Genomic DNA, 17,907 nt, shown 5'->3' with positions numbered 1-17,907 from the left:
AACGTTTATACTAAACAAACAGTCACTTCAAATATTGAGAAATCATGCATTTGATAGACAAGTACAATAAAAGATAAACAATTAATACGATTTGAAGAGTTGGAAATAACAGAGGAAAAACAAAGTAGAAGCCTCGAAAGGAAAAAGTCTAAAAGGCAACAACACAAGTCCTCCGGGACTCAAAAGAAAACAACAAACAAAGAAAACTAAGCTTCCCGATCACTCTCGCGATCATTAAGGGCGGAAAGCTCCGAAGCCCTGACGCTCGATTCGTGGGCAATCGGAGTGACTTGCACTGCAGCATCCTCTGACACCTCGCCGGTGTTTTCCTCGCCGTCCCGACGAGACTCTTCTGGAGGCGGCGAATCGCGACCCTCGACTGAAGTGTCCGAAAGCACGAGGACAGGAACGTTATCTCCATCGACTCGAGCTCCTCGACCAGGCACTCCTTCCTCAAGAACAGTCGAAGGGTTTTCAATAGGAAGCGTCGGGTCCCGCGCCTTTCTCCGACCGGATGAGTAGATGAGACATGCAGATTCACCGCGGTCTCTGGGTCAATTAAGCCAGCGTTGGAACCATACGGGTCGAGACCCGCCAGAATCCGAGCATCCACGAACTGAGACTCCAACGCGAGGGGAGAGAGTCTAAAATCGCTTTCGGGGATCTCGCCAACCTTCAACTTCTCAGCCTCTTGTTCGTACTTTCTCTCGTACTCGACGAACATATCAATAGAGGCTTGCGGTATGTCGTTCCCGGCTCCTTTCAAGGCCTCGAGGCACTTCCTAGTCCCAAAGGCTTGGCTGTAGAGTAACCGAGCCTCGTCGTAAGGACCCCGACGCTCCTCTCGAGAACGAATCTTGGCGAAGCAACGATCAGCCTTCGCGGTCATTTCCGCCTCAACCCCTCCCCCTTTCTCTCGTCACCTCCAAGATTCTGGAGTCCCTCAGACGTTTCATCTCTCGCTCGTGCGTGGCAGCGAGCGAAGCCCTCTCGCTCTCGAGATCAGCATTCTTCTGTTCAAGCTTGCGGATGATTCTTCGAGATGATTCCAGCGCGGCTTTAAACTCATCGCGTCGAGTAACGGTGCGGGTCATCATCCCGTTGAGCTTCTGCAGATTGGCCCTTGACTCGTTCAGTTGACGAGCAGAAACCTCTTCCTTCTCAGCAAACTCTTTCTTGGCCAGCTCGAGCTCGTCCAAGGCTCCTTTAAGGGCTGTGTCGTATTTATCAATCACGACATTCATCGTGCTATCACCCTGAACACGCGACACAATGGAAATCGTGAGAAGTTAGGTGTCAAGGAATTTTTAAAAAGGAGGACCAAGCCGTTTACCAGCAGTTTGGCCCTCGCAGCTTCTTCGTATTCACCCCCGAAGATAAGGTCTTTCACAGCAGGAAGAGGTTTTGCCCTCCCTCTTAATTGAAAGAGAAACTCTCCACATTTCTCTGGAACGTACACTAAGGGAGCCGGTCCCTCTTAGTGGAAGTCGACCTTGTCGGGAAAGCTGAATCCGGGTGCCCTCCTTAGGAGAGCGGCGCCGCAGGAAGAAGTACCGGTCTGGACGGCCCCTCCCCCGACGGGAACTGGAGTTCTCTCGCGAGGAGACGTCAGAACAGGAGACCGCCTCTCATCATCGTCTTCGTCATTTCCCCTACTTATCAGGAGTGGTGACCCTTCGCTATCTTCCTCGGAATCACCCGAGCGGGCGGCATTAAGAGAAGTCTCGCGTTCCTCTCCTTCACTTACTCCCTCCTCGTCATTCCGTCCCTCCGAGGCTTCAGCCTCAGAAGCCCCCTCTTCGGGCTGAAGTTCTTCTTCTCGAGCATCCTCCTCCTCTTGCTCGATCGGCTCGTCAGCATTCTCCAACTGCTCGCCGGCGGACTTCTTCTTTGTCCTTCTTTTCTTTTTCTTCTTCCGGGGTTCACCGGAAGGAGAGACGTCACTCGTCTCCTCAGTACTCCTCTCGACTCCCGAGCCATCGCATCTTTTCCTTTTCTTGCCCTTCCCCGCACTTCTGGCATCGGAAGGGAAAACCTCATCAGCACGAGGAACCGCCATCGAGGGTCCTTCCCCGCTAGTCAGCCCCAGCTGGGCTGCTATTATTGCCCTCAGATCAGGAAGAGTACCCATCCTCTTTGCCTCGGTAACTTGTTTTTGGATGTCTCTCGGGAAGATGTCTAGTCGCTTAGCGCGAATGGGAAGAACGGTGGGAAGATCGGATCTCCACTCTCCTGAAAACATAAGGCAGAAGGGTCAGGACGCGACAAATAAAACTTGCGACAAAAAGAGCACAGTCTAGAGCTGCGAGAGAACGTACTTCGAGCGATTCGATCTTTAAGCTCACGGATCTTCTCGACGGAGATCTCGGACCAACGATAGATTCTAAGCAGAGCGACGGCACGAACACTCCTCAAGAAATCTTCGGGATAAACTGGGGAGGTAGGATGGCCGACTGCATACAAAGCAAAAAAAAAAAATGGTTGGTTATAATCGACAAATCGCTTACGGTTCACGACAGAATATTCTACCGCAAGAACGGTTCCAAAGAACTCGATAATCATCTTGGGGAGGCTCCTCGAAGGCCGAGCTATCGGACTTAAGGAAGAAGTAGGAGCGCTGCCAGTTCTGCGTCTTATTCGGACGACCAGCACACACATTGCAGTTCGGTCGCATCTTCACCGAGTAGGTGCCATCCTTCATATCGGTTATCGAGGTCATCTCCTCGAACGACCTAACGCTCATCGGCATATCGATCTGCTCTGCCAAAACCGACAAAGTGACCGCTAGTCGCAGCGAGCCATTCAGCAGTTGACTGATCGCGAGATCTCGACGTCTGGCGTATGCTGTGATCAGTCGCGGGATGAGGAACCAGCAACGAGTGTCTTCCTGAAAATAGGATTCGTACACCGTCTGGTACCCCATCGGAGGAGACCAGGGTCTCTGCGCTTCCGTAGGCACAAGGAAGGTCACGCCTACGGCACCCGCAGCCCGAAGAACCCTCTTCACACTTCCAGGAGTCGACTTCGTCTTCTCTACGCCCTCCCAGTCCTGACCGGCCAAGAAGGCAGGACGCAATAAGTCGGGATGGAGTTGAGGAAGCTCTTCGAAAATTCCGTCGGGGTAAAAGGTAGTCGGGAAGAACTCGTCCTCAGAATCATCGTCCTCCAAGGGACCGCCCTCCGCTGGTCGAGCTCTCAGGGTGACCGAGTCAACAGGCATCGCCCCGCTCTGTCCGTCTCTCGAACATTCCATTGCATCCCTCGCAACGACGTTCTGGCTTCCTTCTCTCGCGAGTCTCGCAGCATCCGCAACCAGAAGTCGCTGAGAAATAGATTCGCCGTGTCCATCATCGCCGCGCGATGAATCGCCTCCGGATCTCCGACACGATCCCCGTCGGGATTCCTTTTTGGATTCGACGTCGCTGCGACTGCCTTTCCCTTCTGCTGCTTCGATAGCCTCTGACCCGACGACATCGCGGAATGGAACGGTGAAGAATGCTTCGAATGAATCTAACAACGCTTAGAGAGATAAAGGAAAGAGACAGAAAGTACCTTTGATCGCGGAAAAAAACTTGAAGAAATGAGAGAGGATCTGCGTATTTATAAGGAAAAGAGAGGGGGGGGGAAACTCGAGGCACCATCATTAGGTCTATTCGGGCCTAAACGGGCCTCGAAATCCACCCTAAAAACCCAGCGGACCCTCGCGACGATTCCGCTTCTCGACATGTTATGAAAGGAAGAGAAGGGGGGGGGGAACTCGAGGCGTCGCCATTAAATTCAAACGGCCCCATTTGGGCCTCGAAACTCTCCCAAATGTCCAGCGGACCCTCGCGACGGTTTAGCTTCACGTCTAAATCAAACGTCGGTCATATTAAAATCAGAATAAACCAACGGTTAATCAAGATATGTCAGTCGGGACCGATTATCCGCGGCTGATCGGCCTCAAGCGGAAATGTTCCAGAACCTTTCCAGCGACACAACGACAAAAAAAAAAAAAAAGCGATAAGGCCTCTACTGCTCGCCTACGAGGGAACGACGCTGTGCGACTCATCAGCCAACCGCTCCAACCTTCCGACAGGCCCTCTATTCCCTCAAACCTTCAAACCTTAGAATCCATCACGAGCCAGAAAGCACTTCGCTCACTGATGGACTGGGGAGGGACTTACTGTAGAGGATGGATTCGACCATCCCACAAGGCCCGAGGAATAGAAAGGCCTGGCCCGGATTAGGTAGAGCGATGGCTCGATCGGCCGGCTCAAGAGTCAGGGCTCTCGGCTTGACTCTCGAGTACTTTTAGTCGATCGTCATCGACTAAAGTATATTCGGCTCAGCGGCTGCTCGGACGCCTACGGGCTTCTCGGCCCAGCAGAGGAGGCCCACCAAGATGGCGTAAATTAGGTCAAGGACGAAGCATCAGGAGGTCTATATAAGGGAAAGTGGAGACAACGAGAGAAGGATCCGAAATCACTGACTAACACTTGGCGGCTAGATTAGGGTTTTCACCTTTGCTTCATCTCGCCATTAGTTGTACTTTTCCGGTAGCTCATCGAGCCACCGGCTTCCTTTCTGTCGCACTCTCTTCGTTTCCCTTGTAACCGACTGAACGTTTTCTCCGACCATAAATAAGACGTCTTTGTTAAAACCCATATCTTCTTTATTACCGTTTTCCGATCAAACAGTTCTTCGGCGTAGATCACACCGAACTTTGACACATCCACCGGCTTGGAGCAGAAGTTGGAAGACATATCAGCGATCAAAACACCGTTAGGGTTCTCAGGAACAGGGTAGTCTTTGGATAGTCTCATTGGCGCATATATGCAAACACTTGGCGTGCGAGCTCCAACTCATCAAAGGTCGTATAAGACTAAAGTGTTCCAAACACTCCGGCTCAGGCGGAAGGTTCGGTTTGTAACGTTAGGAGCCTTAACGGCTAGCGGATAGACTGACCCCTCTGATTGAGTCAGTCTTCCCTGAACCTTCTGCCCAAGATCGGTCGACGACGTAATCGACGGGGTCGTCGGATTCGCAGAGATTGAGAGGGAGGGCGGCGAACTGGGTGGTGGCGCCGCCTTGGAGGACACGAGGGAGTATTCCGGAGGGATGTCGAGGAGGCGGCGAAGATGGGATTCGGCTTTTTGGATTATGGAGAGGAACTCTTTGCCGCGGTGGCTCATCTCCATGACTCTCATGCCGGATCCGCGGTGGTTGTAGAGGTTTGAGGTCTGATTGGGCTTTGAGGAGGACGTTTTCGGGTCGGATTCGACGGTGGTGGAAGCGGGTTTGGTTGTGGCGGGGAGGTTGAGGGTGGAAGGTTTGGTGAGGTGGAGAAGGGATTGGGAGATAGGTTTAGGGTTTAGGTTTGGTTACGGATGAGGAAAGAGTTCGTTGGCGCCGCCATTATTGTCGAATCTCGAACCTTTTTGTTTTTCTGAAGGAGAGTGTATGAGAAAAAAAGTAGAGTTACTGCCTCAAATAAAGAAACAAAAAAGTGTCTATTTTGAAAATTGTGAAGTGTGACCGAGAGAGTTGGTGGGAGAGATGTAGACATCATGAAGTAGTTCCCTCCGGTAGGGTTCAAACTCGCAATCTGGGTGCAGGAAGGAGCCAGTCTTTACCATTGCGCCACGTCGTCCGGACAAATACTATATAGTTAAGCTTAAGTGAACCATAATATATTAAATTGCAGTACAAAATAATACAAGTTTTACAAGATCTAGTGTCCATCTCGGGGGAAAAGATCTGCTGCCACAGCTGTGGAGGTAGTTTGGTCGAGCTCGGCCATCTCCCTCTGATCCCTTGACGTTTCCCCTCGTTCTAAGTCGGTCCCACGCCTATCCTTCCACGCTGATGCAAAATCTGGATACAGGTCCGCAATGATTTCAAAAAGAGCCTCGAAGTCCCGATTCTTCTCCTGATCGTTAGACGCCTCTGATTCTGCAGCAGATTGTCGAGCCTTCAATGCTGATGCTATCATCGTGTTCTGATCAACAATTCTATCATAGATAGCAATAGCATCAGGGACCTGTAGCAGTTCCTTAAGAAACTCATTAAGTTTCGCAAGTTTGGACTTAGCAGCATCGAGCTGCTCTTTAAGGTAGTAGTGCTCAGACATATCCTGAGGTGGTGGAGGAGGAGGAGCTCCATGCAAGATGTAAACAAAATCGTACTTATTTCTGTTATTGCGGGGTGTAAACTGCAAAAAACAAGAAAAAAGGACAGATTAGTTAATTAAAAACCGTAGTGGTTTTTTGATGTAATTAAATATTACCTGAGAGGAGATTTCCTCCATCTGGCTTTGGGACATACTCTTCGACTGTGGCACAGTTTCCGTCGAAACCTCCTCCGCGTGGACCTTGTATGCAATGATTTTATAAATTCTATTTACTTCCACGTTTGTAGGATCATCATTATCACTCTCGTCGGCATATACTTCCATCTCATCCAGACATGGGAAAGACTCCAAGAAATGCCTTATCATCTCTTTCTCTCTAACTGTTCCTTTGAACCCTCTGATCTGCAACTTCTTCACTGGACATGATGATAGTGAATGACCTTTGTCCTCCCGAGATATACAGTCACAAACATCCCCGCATTTGTCAGTCACATGGTGTAAGAGACCCTTTAAGGAGGAAACAAGTCAATAAGAGAATTCTAAGTGAGAGCAGTACCATTGTACAATGTTTTGAGCATATACCTTGAGGATTAGAGTTTCTAAATGTGGACAGTTCCTCAAGAGAACCGGCATTGCTTGCCATCCCAGATCCTCAGCACTAATAATACCTAGAAATTTGAGGTTGTTGAACACCGGCATTGACTCACAGCATAGAGACATTACCTGAAACAACAAGACAAAAACCATCGCAAGTCCCAACATTAACATTTTTCTTTTCAAAAACACATAATGTTTCAGATAAATAACAACTGACCTCAAGAGTCTCAGCAGAAATGAAAAGTGTATTAACATTTCTTAAGCCACTTATGAGCTTCCAAACATTTCTAAGACGTAGAGAAACATCATCTTCGTCATCTGGTGCTCGTATTAAATCAACCTGATCCCTAGTTACTTTAAAGTCGAGCAAAGCCTCGGCTAGATTGGGCAAGTTAACTTTCGGATAATCCGCAGCGACAAAATCAGAATAGTCAAGGTAAACAAGATTCGGAGTATCAAAAGAAATGCTCATCGGATTTTGAAAGTCTTCGAAACCGCCGGCATAGATAGTTAACTTCCTGAGGCTTTCACTGGACACAGATTCATCCGAATCAGGCCACTCAATAACAGCCATGTAGAACTCTTCAAGAACAGGGAAAGCAGAGAGAAACACCTTGAGATCATCACACAACAGAATCCACTTAGAGTCAAAGGTGAGAGTCTTAAGCATTGGCAAGAAAGTGTTTGTACCTCCACGCCACCAAACTTACTTCTTAATTTCAACTCGACCAGTTTGGTACTAACAAACATCTCAACAGGCAGTAAATACATATAATTGCCATCACCGTGTCTAGGAAAATCGAGGACAAGCTCAAGGCTTGTAGCACCACGTTGAAGGACGTTACATATCCAACGATTCACACGATCCGTGTCGATGCCAGTTTTGCATTTCAAGGAGAATTTATTGATGGGAGTATCATCACCCTGCGAAGCTAGAACCCTATCCACGAAATCCATGAAGCTTTGGAGGATACCGTCTCTTTCTCGCTTACCTTCTTCCGGGTTAAGAAACACTGAGTCGTCAATGTCGAGGTTAGGGACGAGTGTAAAGAGATTGCGCCATCTTTTAGAGAGAATCGAGGTCAAAGCAGCTTCCTTTGTCGTCAGGTAGACTTCCAATGCGATCCATCTTCTCTGCACCCAAAGCAAATTGATTTTGGGACTTTTGAAGAATAGAAGCAGAAGATTGGGAGTTAAAAGAGTGAGGGATGAATCGCTGGTTTAATAGAAAGAATTGATGGAAACGAAGCGTCCAAGGAAAAGACAAGCATTTGGTTTAGGGGTTGGTTTTAGTTTCTATCATTCTGCCCTCATTTCGATTTGGACCGGTTATTAAACCGAATTGTACCTAATCTATACTACTAAAAAAGTTTACATTATAGAAGTAATCTTAAATTATGTGGTATTTGTTAGTAATTAATTGAGGATCATTATCGAATTTATTGTTAAAAAATGTTGTAAACAGAAAGTTACAATTAACGTGAACAACGACGATAATCAAACTTCAGACAAATTGAACTTGGCTTTTCTGTTTGGGGTGTGTTATTTGTGTTTCAGAGGAAACAGAGGAGGAGCTATTATGTCAATAGAGCTGTACAAAAAATTGCTGTCTTTGCAGCAGCCTTAAGGATGATGATGAGACTAAGAAACAAGAAAGTGTGCAGCTTCAGACTTGGCTATGTACCCAAACTTGAATGTGCTGTACTTCCTATATACTCCTGTCATTTTCCCTGTCGCCGCCCTCTTATGAAGACTCACCATCTTCCTACAACATTCCCTGCAAAACCCACACCATATGACATTATGTACATGGACTAATAAAAGGATCAGTCTTGGTAGAAGAATCAGTTTCTTACATGAGCTGATCTTCAGAGTAGTGAGAGTGGAATTCACATGTAGTGTTCCATTTCCTGAATCCATCGAGTGTACATTGAGCAGTGTACACCGCTGTGGCAGCTAGTAATGAAGGCGGAAACCGAAGCATCTCATACTCCACAAGGGCAAGCTCCATCAAGAATGACGCCAAAACCTCACACTGGTTTTGATACAGTTTCACTCTTAGTCCTTATTCTAAAATTCACAATTCAAGTTAAAAAAAAAAATGATTCATGACCATGTTTGTAACTTACCTTCTTCTCTGCTTGAGCTGCCTTAAGGAATCTTCTCAAGAAAGGGTATTGTGTAGGCAACGAGACATTGAATTGCAAAGTGCTCAACATTGTTTTCTCCTGCAGAACCAATTTAATCAGAGAAAATGTCTTAAAAGTATTAAATGAGACAAGCAAGATTGAACAGCAAAATATTTACCATGTGTAGAACATCAGTCCTGGTATAAGCTTTGTCTGAAATGAGTACTAAATCTTCAACAAGAGGAACGGAAACCTCTTCATACTTGCAAGCTAAGAACAAAGCCACTAACCCTACAAGCTGAAGCTTCTTTCTCAACACAGCTTTCTTGGACAAGAATCTATCTATCAGATTCACTGTCAGAAACAGTGTCTCGTTCATCAGATCAAACTTGTCATGCACCTCGATCAACCAGTCGATTAGTATAGCTCTCATCTTCTCGTTTAAGTCGATTTGTTGCATCATATAATCTACTGGAACACAGCTAAACCTCTGCACATTAAAATCAAGAACTTCTTTTTTAGGGCAAACTCAACACTCTTGTTGCTTCAAAGACACGTAACAAGTAAAACCAGTTCTCACCTCCATTTCTCGGTGAAATGCGTATAGATCCTGGACATACTCAACAGCTGCAAGTGAGTTCTTGGCATCTGAGACATCTATGTCCAAGATTGGTTCTTCCACCGGTACATCCTCCATCTCAACTTCCTCCTGTCAAATTCAACATTATGTAAGTCTTTTATAATTCGATCTTTTTATCAAGATGGGATTGATTATGTTTTACCGTTGGATCATCAGCTTCAGTGTAAGGCTTCTCCAGAGACATTGGAACTGGTTGGTCCAATGTAGCTTCTTCCTCGTTTGCGCTTGGAACTGTTGGCTTCAGCTTCTTCTTCTCCTCATCTTGTTGACACAATGGCTCTTCAACTCGAGATCTGCTAAAAGATCAAAAACATCTATTCTCTCAAACTGAATCACAGACAAAACACACAAATAAGAATCGAAAGATTCAAGCTTTATACCTTGTAATTGATGATCGCAGAGGATCAGGCTTCTTCTTTTGACATCCTTCTTCTTGCCTACCGATTCAAACAAAACCCATAAGCACAAATCAAACACAAAGACACAAACTTGAGAGACAGAGAGAGGTTTTGTTTTAATTTACTTGGATAGGTTTCCTCTCTTGTTGACAACACAAGGATAGCCTCTTGCACCAACCAGATTCTGATTAATGACACCCAATACTCTTCTCTTCATCTCTTGTCCCACCTTTCTACTTCTCGTTTCATCTAAAACACAACAACACGCAATACATGTCATAATCTCTCCATTGGTTAAGACCTCTTATTACTCTAGAAATATTCCTATTACCTTGAAGAATCGTCGTTTTTGTTGGTTCAACGACGATGTTGTTGTTCTCACAAGAATTAACCATTCTTCTTCGTTTTGATTCTTCCAAGCAAAAACCCACCAACGAAACTAGAAGAAGAAGAAGAAGAGCATTAAACGAAGAGATCTTAGTCTGATATTACAGACGAATCTGAACAAGGGAATGATATAGGCAGAGGACGATAAAACAAAAATAAAAAAAAAAAAGTTATTTTTTTTTATTTTAAAGAAAGAAAGAACGGATAGGATGAGAATATGACCGTTGGATTGTGTGAATAAAATGATTTGCTTCCAAGTCTGGCATGAGAAAAGACTTAACGGTAACTTTGTTGGTTCAAGGCATGTGCCTTCGTCTATTCATATTTCAAAACTTTTATTTTTCTTTTTTTTTGGGTGGCCTTCTACTTTATTTTCAGATGAAAATGGTGCGCTCCATAGGCGCGGCTTAACAAACTTTTTTCATTTTTAATGATTTTAATAGTTTTTAAGCAAGTAATTAATAAACATAAGGTTATTATTAATATCCGTATTTACAGAGCTAATCATATGCTCTCTCAGACTAATTTCAGAGAATAATTCGTTTAGGAGACAAGGACCCGATTCCGTACCGAGAATTATGCTGGCCCGTGACAGTTCTTTCCATTTCAAGTGTTGTGTTTCTGAATATATGAATATTCCATTTAATAGCCTAATATATTCTTGGAAAAAATTAAATCAAATTACTTTGCTTCTCTCTATTTTTGGTCAAGATTCATGCCAAGTTAATTAACATAACCTAAACATATTCTCTCCAAATCAACTATTCCCTCAGTTTGATAATTGATTCAACTAAACGAATTTGGGTTTGAAAATAATAAGAAATGAGTCTATTTTATTGTTCTATAAAATTCAAAACACATGTTTAACTGGTATTGGATTGAAGAATTTGATTGATTCTAAAAGAATTCAATTGTAGATATAAATAATAGGTTTTAAAATATTTTAAAGGATTTGATAGATATTTTAATGCATTTCTGTTAATTCTGATGTTTTGGATTTTAAATAATGAAAACTTGACTAATGAAAAGAACAAAGACTTAATCATTTTTCATATAAATAGATAAAATTATTTAAGAAACAAATTGAATAACAAGCTTGATTAATCAAAACTTCAATGCTCAAGAGAAAACCTTAGGCGATAATTAGACGTTTTATAGAGAATTATTAATTAGGTGGGCGTTCAGACCGATTTTTTTAAGAAAAAATATTATGTTTATGATTGATTAGCCATCTAGGTAATTTTTATTAATGAAAAATAATAGTAATCAAGCTAATTATGTATCACTATGTAAATATGTAGCCATGTATAGATAATACAGTTTCATATCAACATAAATTACGACAAATGATATGTTTTTATCATTCATCAAAATAATATCATTTTTAAATTTATAATTTCAAATCTCTTGTATTGTAATGATCGATCATTTTGATGTATATATCTGACAGATAAAGAATTATCTTCAAATCTCAGCATAAAGACAAAGAATTAGTTTTTTATATATTTTTTTTGTAAATTTCCATTAAATTCCTTTCAAATATAATTACCCCACTTTTCATGGATGCTTTAGTTTTACATTTTTTGATAATTATATAATTGTTTTTTTTAAATTGTTTTCTGAATTTTATACAAGTTGATTAAATATATTTTAACCAAACGAAATAGATAAAAATCTATCTAAGATTATAATTTTTTATATATACATATTTATTCTTAAATATAAAGTTAAAATAAAAACATATTTATTTTATCTTAATTTTTATGTTTAGTAAATCAAACTTTATACTGACATATTGGTAAGAAAATAAGAAAATTTAAAATATTAACAAAATTTTATTTTACAATCTAATTAAATTTTAAATATTTATTACTGCACATGGTGTAGGAAAAAACATAGTTAAGTAATGAGTCACCACATGCATTAATTAGGATATGTTTTGATTTTTTAGTATATTAGGATGTTGATTAATTATAGTAAAGTATAAGTATATAGTTGGTGATGGACATGTGCATTTCTAAAGGATAGGCAAATAATCAAATTGCCAAATGATAGTTTTTAGTTAAAAATTAGTGGCCTCTGTAATATCCTACTATATATTAATTGAGAAATTTCTTAAGTGATTTTTTCTTAGGTGTCACTCATATAGAGAATTTGAAAAAAATTGTTATAATTTGATTGATTGATGATTTTAATTTTTATTTATTTTAATTATGTTAAAAAAAATATTCTAAATCTGATTAATGTTTGTTGTCAAATAACCCAATGATGTTATACATTATATTATGGTCTTTTTGCAGAATTGACCTATAACTTAAAGTCAAACACAAAACTAACCTCCTTTTTTTTTAAAATTGGTTTTGCCCTATTCACCCCACAAATTCATATAATTTACGAAAATGCCATCAATTTTTTTTTCTTTTTTTTTTTCGAAAATGACATTTTTACTCTCTCACCCTCATCATCTTCAAGTAATTACAAGATTGCCATTGTCATCAATACCACAACCACCATGAACAACCAATTTGAAGCTCTTAATGCTCCCAAAATCGATTTACTCTTCTTCTTTTTCCATTCTTGTGAACTAAACACAACATATCTCTCACTTTCTCTCCACAATGAGCTAAAAAAACCCAAGATTTTGATTCTAAATTTTTATGGTTCATAGAGTCATAGAAGCTAACGATTCTGGGTGGGTTACTTTCGTTTGTGATTCTGTGTGCTTGGAGAAGCCTTATGTATGCTAAGGAACTTATCTCACCAATTTAAGGTATGACATCGAGTTTTTTTCCAGATCTGTTCGTCAGACGACTTACTTGGGCTGTAGACAACTTACCTGGAAGTCGTCTGGTCAACGCAGAGGTTATTTTTGCAATTGACTTTGAAATCTGTAACCTGAGACGACTGAAAGTTAAGTCGTCTGTTTTTGTTTGGTTTCAAAAAAATTTCCAAAGAACCTAGACGACTTACATTTCAGTCGTCATAGGTTAGTTTTGCATTTGACTGGATAATTTCAGAAGTTTGACTTCCCCAGACGACTTACATTTCAGTCGTCTGGCAAAAATTAAAATAATAATATTATTTTAAAAGTAGACGACTTACAGTTAAGTCGTCATAGGTTAGTTTTGCAATTGAAAAAAAAACTTCAAAATTTAACTATACACAGACGACTTATACTTCAGTCGTCCACGAGACGACTTACTTGTAAGTCGTCCAGGATTTTTTTCTGAGATTCTGGTCAAACCTCGTAAATCCTGGACGACTTACATTTCAGTCGTCTCGTGGACGACTGAATTATAAGTCGTCTGTATATAATTAAATCTTGAAGTTTTTTTTTCAATTGCAAAACTAACCTATGACGACTTAACTGTAAGTCGTCTACTTTTAAAAAAATATTATTATTTTAATTTTCACTAGACGACTGAAATGTAAGTCGTCCAGAAAAGTCAAACTTCTGAAATTATCCAGTCAAATGCAAAACTAACCTATGACGACTGAAATGTAAGTCGTCTAGCTTTTTTGGAGTTTTTTTTAGCCAAACAATAGTAGACGACTTATTTTTCAGTCGTTCGAAATAACAGATTTCAAAGTCAATTGCAAAAATAACCTCTGTGTTGACCAGACGACGTATAGTTTAGTCGTCTGGACAACTTAGATTGAAGTCGTCCGCGTCTTCTCCGCTAGTTTTTAAGTCTTCTACGTTAGTTTTTGAATAACTTGTATTTTTAAGAGTGATAAGTAACTTCAAGATATGTAAAACTCATATTTACAAAATATGTTCTCTCCCTTAGTTTTACTAAATTTGACTAAGTTTTTCAACGCAAACTTATAATAAAATATGATATGCTTTGACTAGTTACTATTGTTTGTTTCCATCTCTTAAGTATTATTGTTATAGACAATAATGATGACTATTGTTATGAGTTGGAAGAAGTGTTAAAATACTTCTTAAAATGTTGTATCAATATAAAGCTACCAACATTCTTGTTTATTAAGATGAGAAAAAGGCCATTGGAGTTTATTATTGCATATGAGAGATCCAAAGATAAGAAAAAGGCTACTGAAGTCTATTATTTCATTGATTTGTAAATGTGTAAACACATTGTTAGCACATTTAATACATCTTGGAATACATTATTACTAATTTTACAAAAAATTCACAACTAAAAGAGTAGACATGCAATTCACAAAACAGACCACAAACAAAACTATTATAGATCATTCCTCTACAAAGACAAGCTTGGATTCCACTTGAGTAGACAAGACCACACGACTTTTAAGAAGTCCAGACGACTTCTAAGAAGTCCAGACGACTTCCAAGAAGTTCAGACGACTTTGTCAGAAGACTTTTAGGAAGTTCAGACGACTTCCAGACGACTTTACAGGAAGTCCAGACGACTTTACAGGAAGTCCAGACGAATTTACAGGAAGTCCAGACGACTTTACAGGAAGTCCAGACGACTTTGTCAGAAGACTTCCAAGAAGTCCAGACGACTTCCAGACGACTAACAGGTAAGTCGTCCCAGAAGTCTTCCAGATCTGAAAAACCTGCATATTAAATCCAGATCTGAAAAACCTGCATATCCAAAAACGTTCAAATGGCTTAAAAACAGAAAAAATGAGTGAAAGATTAGATAAATCTACCTTTATAGAACACACAAAAATACATATCTAAAAATAATAGATCTACCTTTAAATTAGTGGAAGATGAGTACCATCTAATTAAAAACCTGCAAAAAAGATAGATTAGTAAGAAAGACATGAGACAAAACTGGAAAATTCATATAAAGTTTGGTGTTTTCAAGTCAAAGAGATTATAGTGGGTTTGGAGAGTTTTAGTTTGGGAAAAAAGTAAGAACTTTATACAACAAGAAGTTCCCAAATGAAGAAAAATCAGACATAAGAACTTACCAAAACGCTCAGATCTATTATGAAAGGGAGACTTCGTCAGAAGACTTCCATATAGTTCAGACGACTTCCTGGAAGTCCAGACGACTTTGTCAGAAGACTTCCAAGAAGTCTAGACGACTTCCAGACGACTTCCAGACGACTAACAGGTAAGTCGTCCAAGAAGTCTTCCAGATCTGAAAAACCTGCATATCAAATCCAGATCTGAAAAACCTGCATATCCAAAAACGTTCAAATGACTTAAAAATAGAGAAAATGAGTGGAAGATTAGATAAATCTACATTTATAGAACACACAAAAATACATATCTAAAATTAATAGATTTACCTTTAAATTAATGGAAGATGAGTACCATTTGATTAAAAACCTGTAAAAGAGATAGATTAGTAAGAAATACATGAGACAAAACTGAAAAATTCATATAAAGTTTGGTGTTTTCAAGTCAAAGAGATTAGAGAGAGGTTGGAGAGTTTTAGAATGATGAACATTACATTTTTGTTGCAGCCATTTGAGAGGAGGAGAGAGAATGTGTAAATTTTTCTTTATATAGGGAGACAAAAAATCTAATTAGATTAAATATTTTTACTCAGACGACTTCCTGGACGACTTACATTTCAGTCGTCTGGTGAAGAAATTAAAACAGACGACTTACATGTAAGTCGTCCAGAAGAGTTTAATATTTTTAGCGGGAAATTAAATATTTTTAGCGGGAAACTAAAATAGAAGACTTTCCAGACGACTTACAAGTAAGTCGTCTGGTTTAAATTATTTAAGCGGGAAAATAATTTTTTTAAAAATTTTAGGCGGGAATATTTGGACGACTTACATGTAAGTCATCTGTTTTAATTTCTTCACCAGACGACTGAAATGTAAGTCGTCCGAGTAAATTATTCAACAGACGACTAAAATATACGTCGTCCGAGTAAATTATTCAACAGACGACTGAAATATAAGTCGTCCACACCCTAAACATAACCCCTAAACTTAATTATCTAATTAAAGACTTCATAAAATCAAATCAAACTTGAAAAGTGTTTACTATACACATAAATAAACACATATAGGTGAAAACTAATTTTTGAAAAAAACATTTTAGTTTTCCAAAATCTAACCCTAACAATACATACAATACTACAACATATGTTTGCCAAACTCCTAAACCAAAGTATTTCATGATTCACTACTTCCACTCATCTATCTTCAAAACAAATCAATTTTATCATATCTTAATTTATATCACTTAAAACTGTTTATAATTACTTGATTTTTATTTTTCACGCATCAAAATATTTTTTTACAAGATTTATAAATTATTTTTAAAATAAACTGGTACCAGACGACTTACACTTCAGTCGTCCAGACGACTTCCAACATCTCAGACGACTCAGACGATTTACGAGGGCTATATTTGTAAAAATGGCTTCTGTTTTTTTGTTTGGTCACAAGGGGCTGAGCTGTAATTTCACTAGGTTTTTAGGTTAGTTTTGCATTTGATTCAAGTTTGGGTATAAGTTTGGGGTTAAAATCAAGTTGTGGGTTAGTTTTGGCAAAAACCCCTTATATTATTAACTAATTAAAAGGTTAATAAGAGATCATGTTAATCAGTTAGTTGCCTTAGAAAATTCTTTATAATTTGATTGGTTAATTATCAAACCAAATAATATAAGGAATAAAATTTATATTTTGAAATTTATTATTAAACACTTACAATTACAAATTTGGAAATAGAATGGGTAAATGTGAAAATTTCGATTTAAAAGCACACTAAACTTTTAGAAAAGTAAAAGATCCTTCAAAAAAAGTAATATAATTTTTTTTTAAAGTAATCTAAAAACTAACTTTACATCAATCTCCAAACAACATGCAATATATAATCTGAAATTGATATGTATAGTAAAACCTTTGTAAATTAATAATGTTGGGACTTTGAAAATTTATTAATTTATAGAGATATTAATTTAAAAAAGTTTCCTTAATTATATTTCTTATTTTAAGTTATATTTATTCTAAGATAAGAAAAATATTTGATTTTAGTGTATAGACATTAATTGTTATTTTTTTTAAATTTGAAATTTATATTAATTTTATTATATTATTTGGTGTATATAATATATATTGAATAGAACTTAAATGTGTTTTTATATATAATATTATTAAATATCATCAAAAATATATTAAGTGTTAAGAAACTATAAGGATAATTCTATTGTGAGCATAAAACAAACAATTTAATAGTAAGTTCTTACTTATATAAAATATGTTAACATATAAATTATTAATTTATAATTTTAATGGGACCATATATTTACATAGAATTTTCTAAAAAAGTTATTATCTTATTATTTTATCGATTTGTGTCAAATTTTGAACCTGACCAGTTGAGACCGACAAAATTTATTAATTTATAGAGATTATTAATTTATCGAGTATTAATTTATAGAGGTTCTATGTTTCCAAACAAACTCAATAATAATATAAGTTTAAAAACTACCAAACTAATCAAAAATATTTGTACATCCCTCATTTACAAATATCTACCACCATAAAAGTAATTCAACATTGAATCTATATTTTTAAAATTCTAGACGGATGAGTTGTGCTCTAATTCTTTGGATAATACTTATTGATGCAGTTTTACTTAGGTGTTTCGGACTTTATGGGAGCCAAGACCAGAAAGAAGGCGTAACGTGGTCTCTTGGTATTTGGATGTGGCTCAGGACCGTGCTGTATGGCCTT

The 17,907-nt window shown here is 39.0% G+C and overlaps 1 protein-coding gene and 1 pseudogene across 2 annotated transcripts; both read right to left on the bottom strand.

The window, feature by feature from the left end:
• Positions 1-5,645: 5,645 nt before the first annotated feature.
• LOC125583052 lies at positions 5,646-7,927 on the bottom strand (annotated as a pseudogene).
• A 285-nt stretch (positions 7,928-8,212) lies between these two features.
• On the bottom strand, positions 8,213-10,426 carry LOC125583746 (cyclin-B2-1-like). 2 transcript variants are annotated; one of them, XM_048751206.1, is made up of 9 exons: positions 10,208-10,426; positions 10,002-10,125; positions 9,859-9,915; positions 9,621-9,774; positions 9,419-9,547; positions 9,017-9,328; positions 8,839-8,937; positions 8,566-8,744; positions 8,213-8,486 (listed from the first exon to the last, which is right to left on the bottom strand). In XM_048751206.1, exons 1-9 carry the CDS (start codon positions 10,269-10,271, stop codon positions 8,351-8,353), a joined length of 1,254 nt encoding a protein of 417 aa, XP_048607163.1. In that variant the 5' UTR covers positions 10,272-10,426; the 3' UTR covers positions 8,213-8,350. The 2 variants fall into 2 exon arrangements, with proteins under 2 accessions (XP_048607163.1, XP_048607164.1); XM_048751207.1 differs by having other exon boundaries at positions 9,621-9,771.
• Positions 10,427-17,907: the final 7,481 nt, after the last annotated feature.

The sequence above is a fragment of the Brassica napus genome, chromosome C3, assembly GCF_020379485.1.
Source record: "Brassica napus cultivar Da-Ae chromosome C3, Da-Ae, whole genome shotgun sequence".
Lineage (NCBI taxonomy): Eukaryota > Viridiplantae > Streptophyta > Magnoliopsida > Brassicales > Brassicaceae > Brassica > Brassica napus.
Note: the sequence above shows the minus strand (reverse complement) of the source record. Positions and strands in the feature narration are given on the sequence as shown.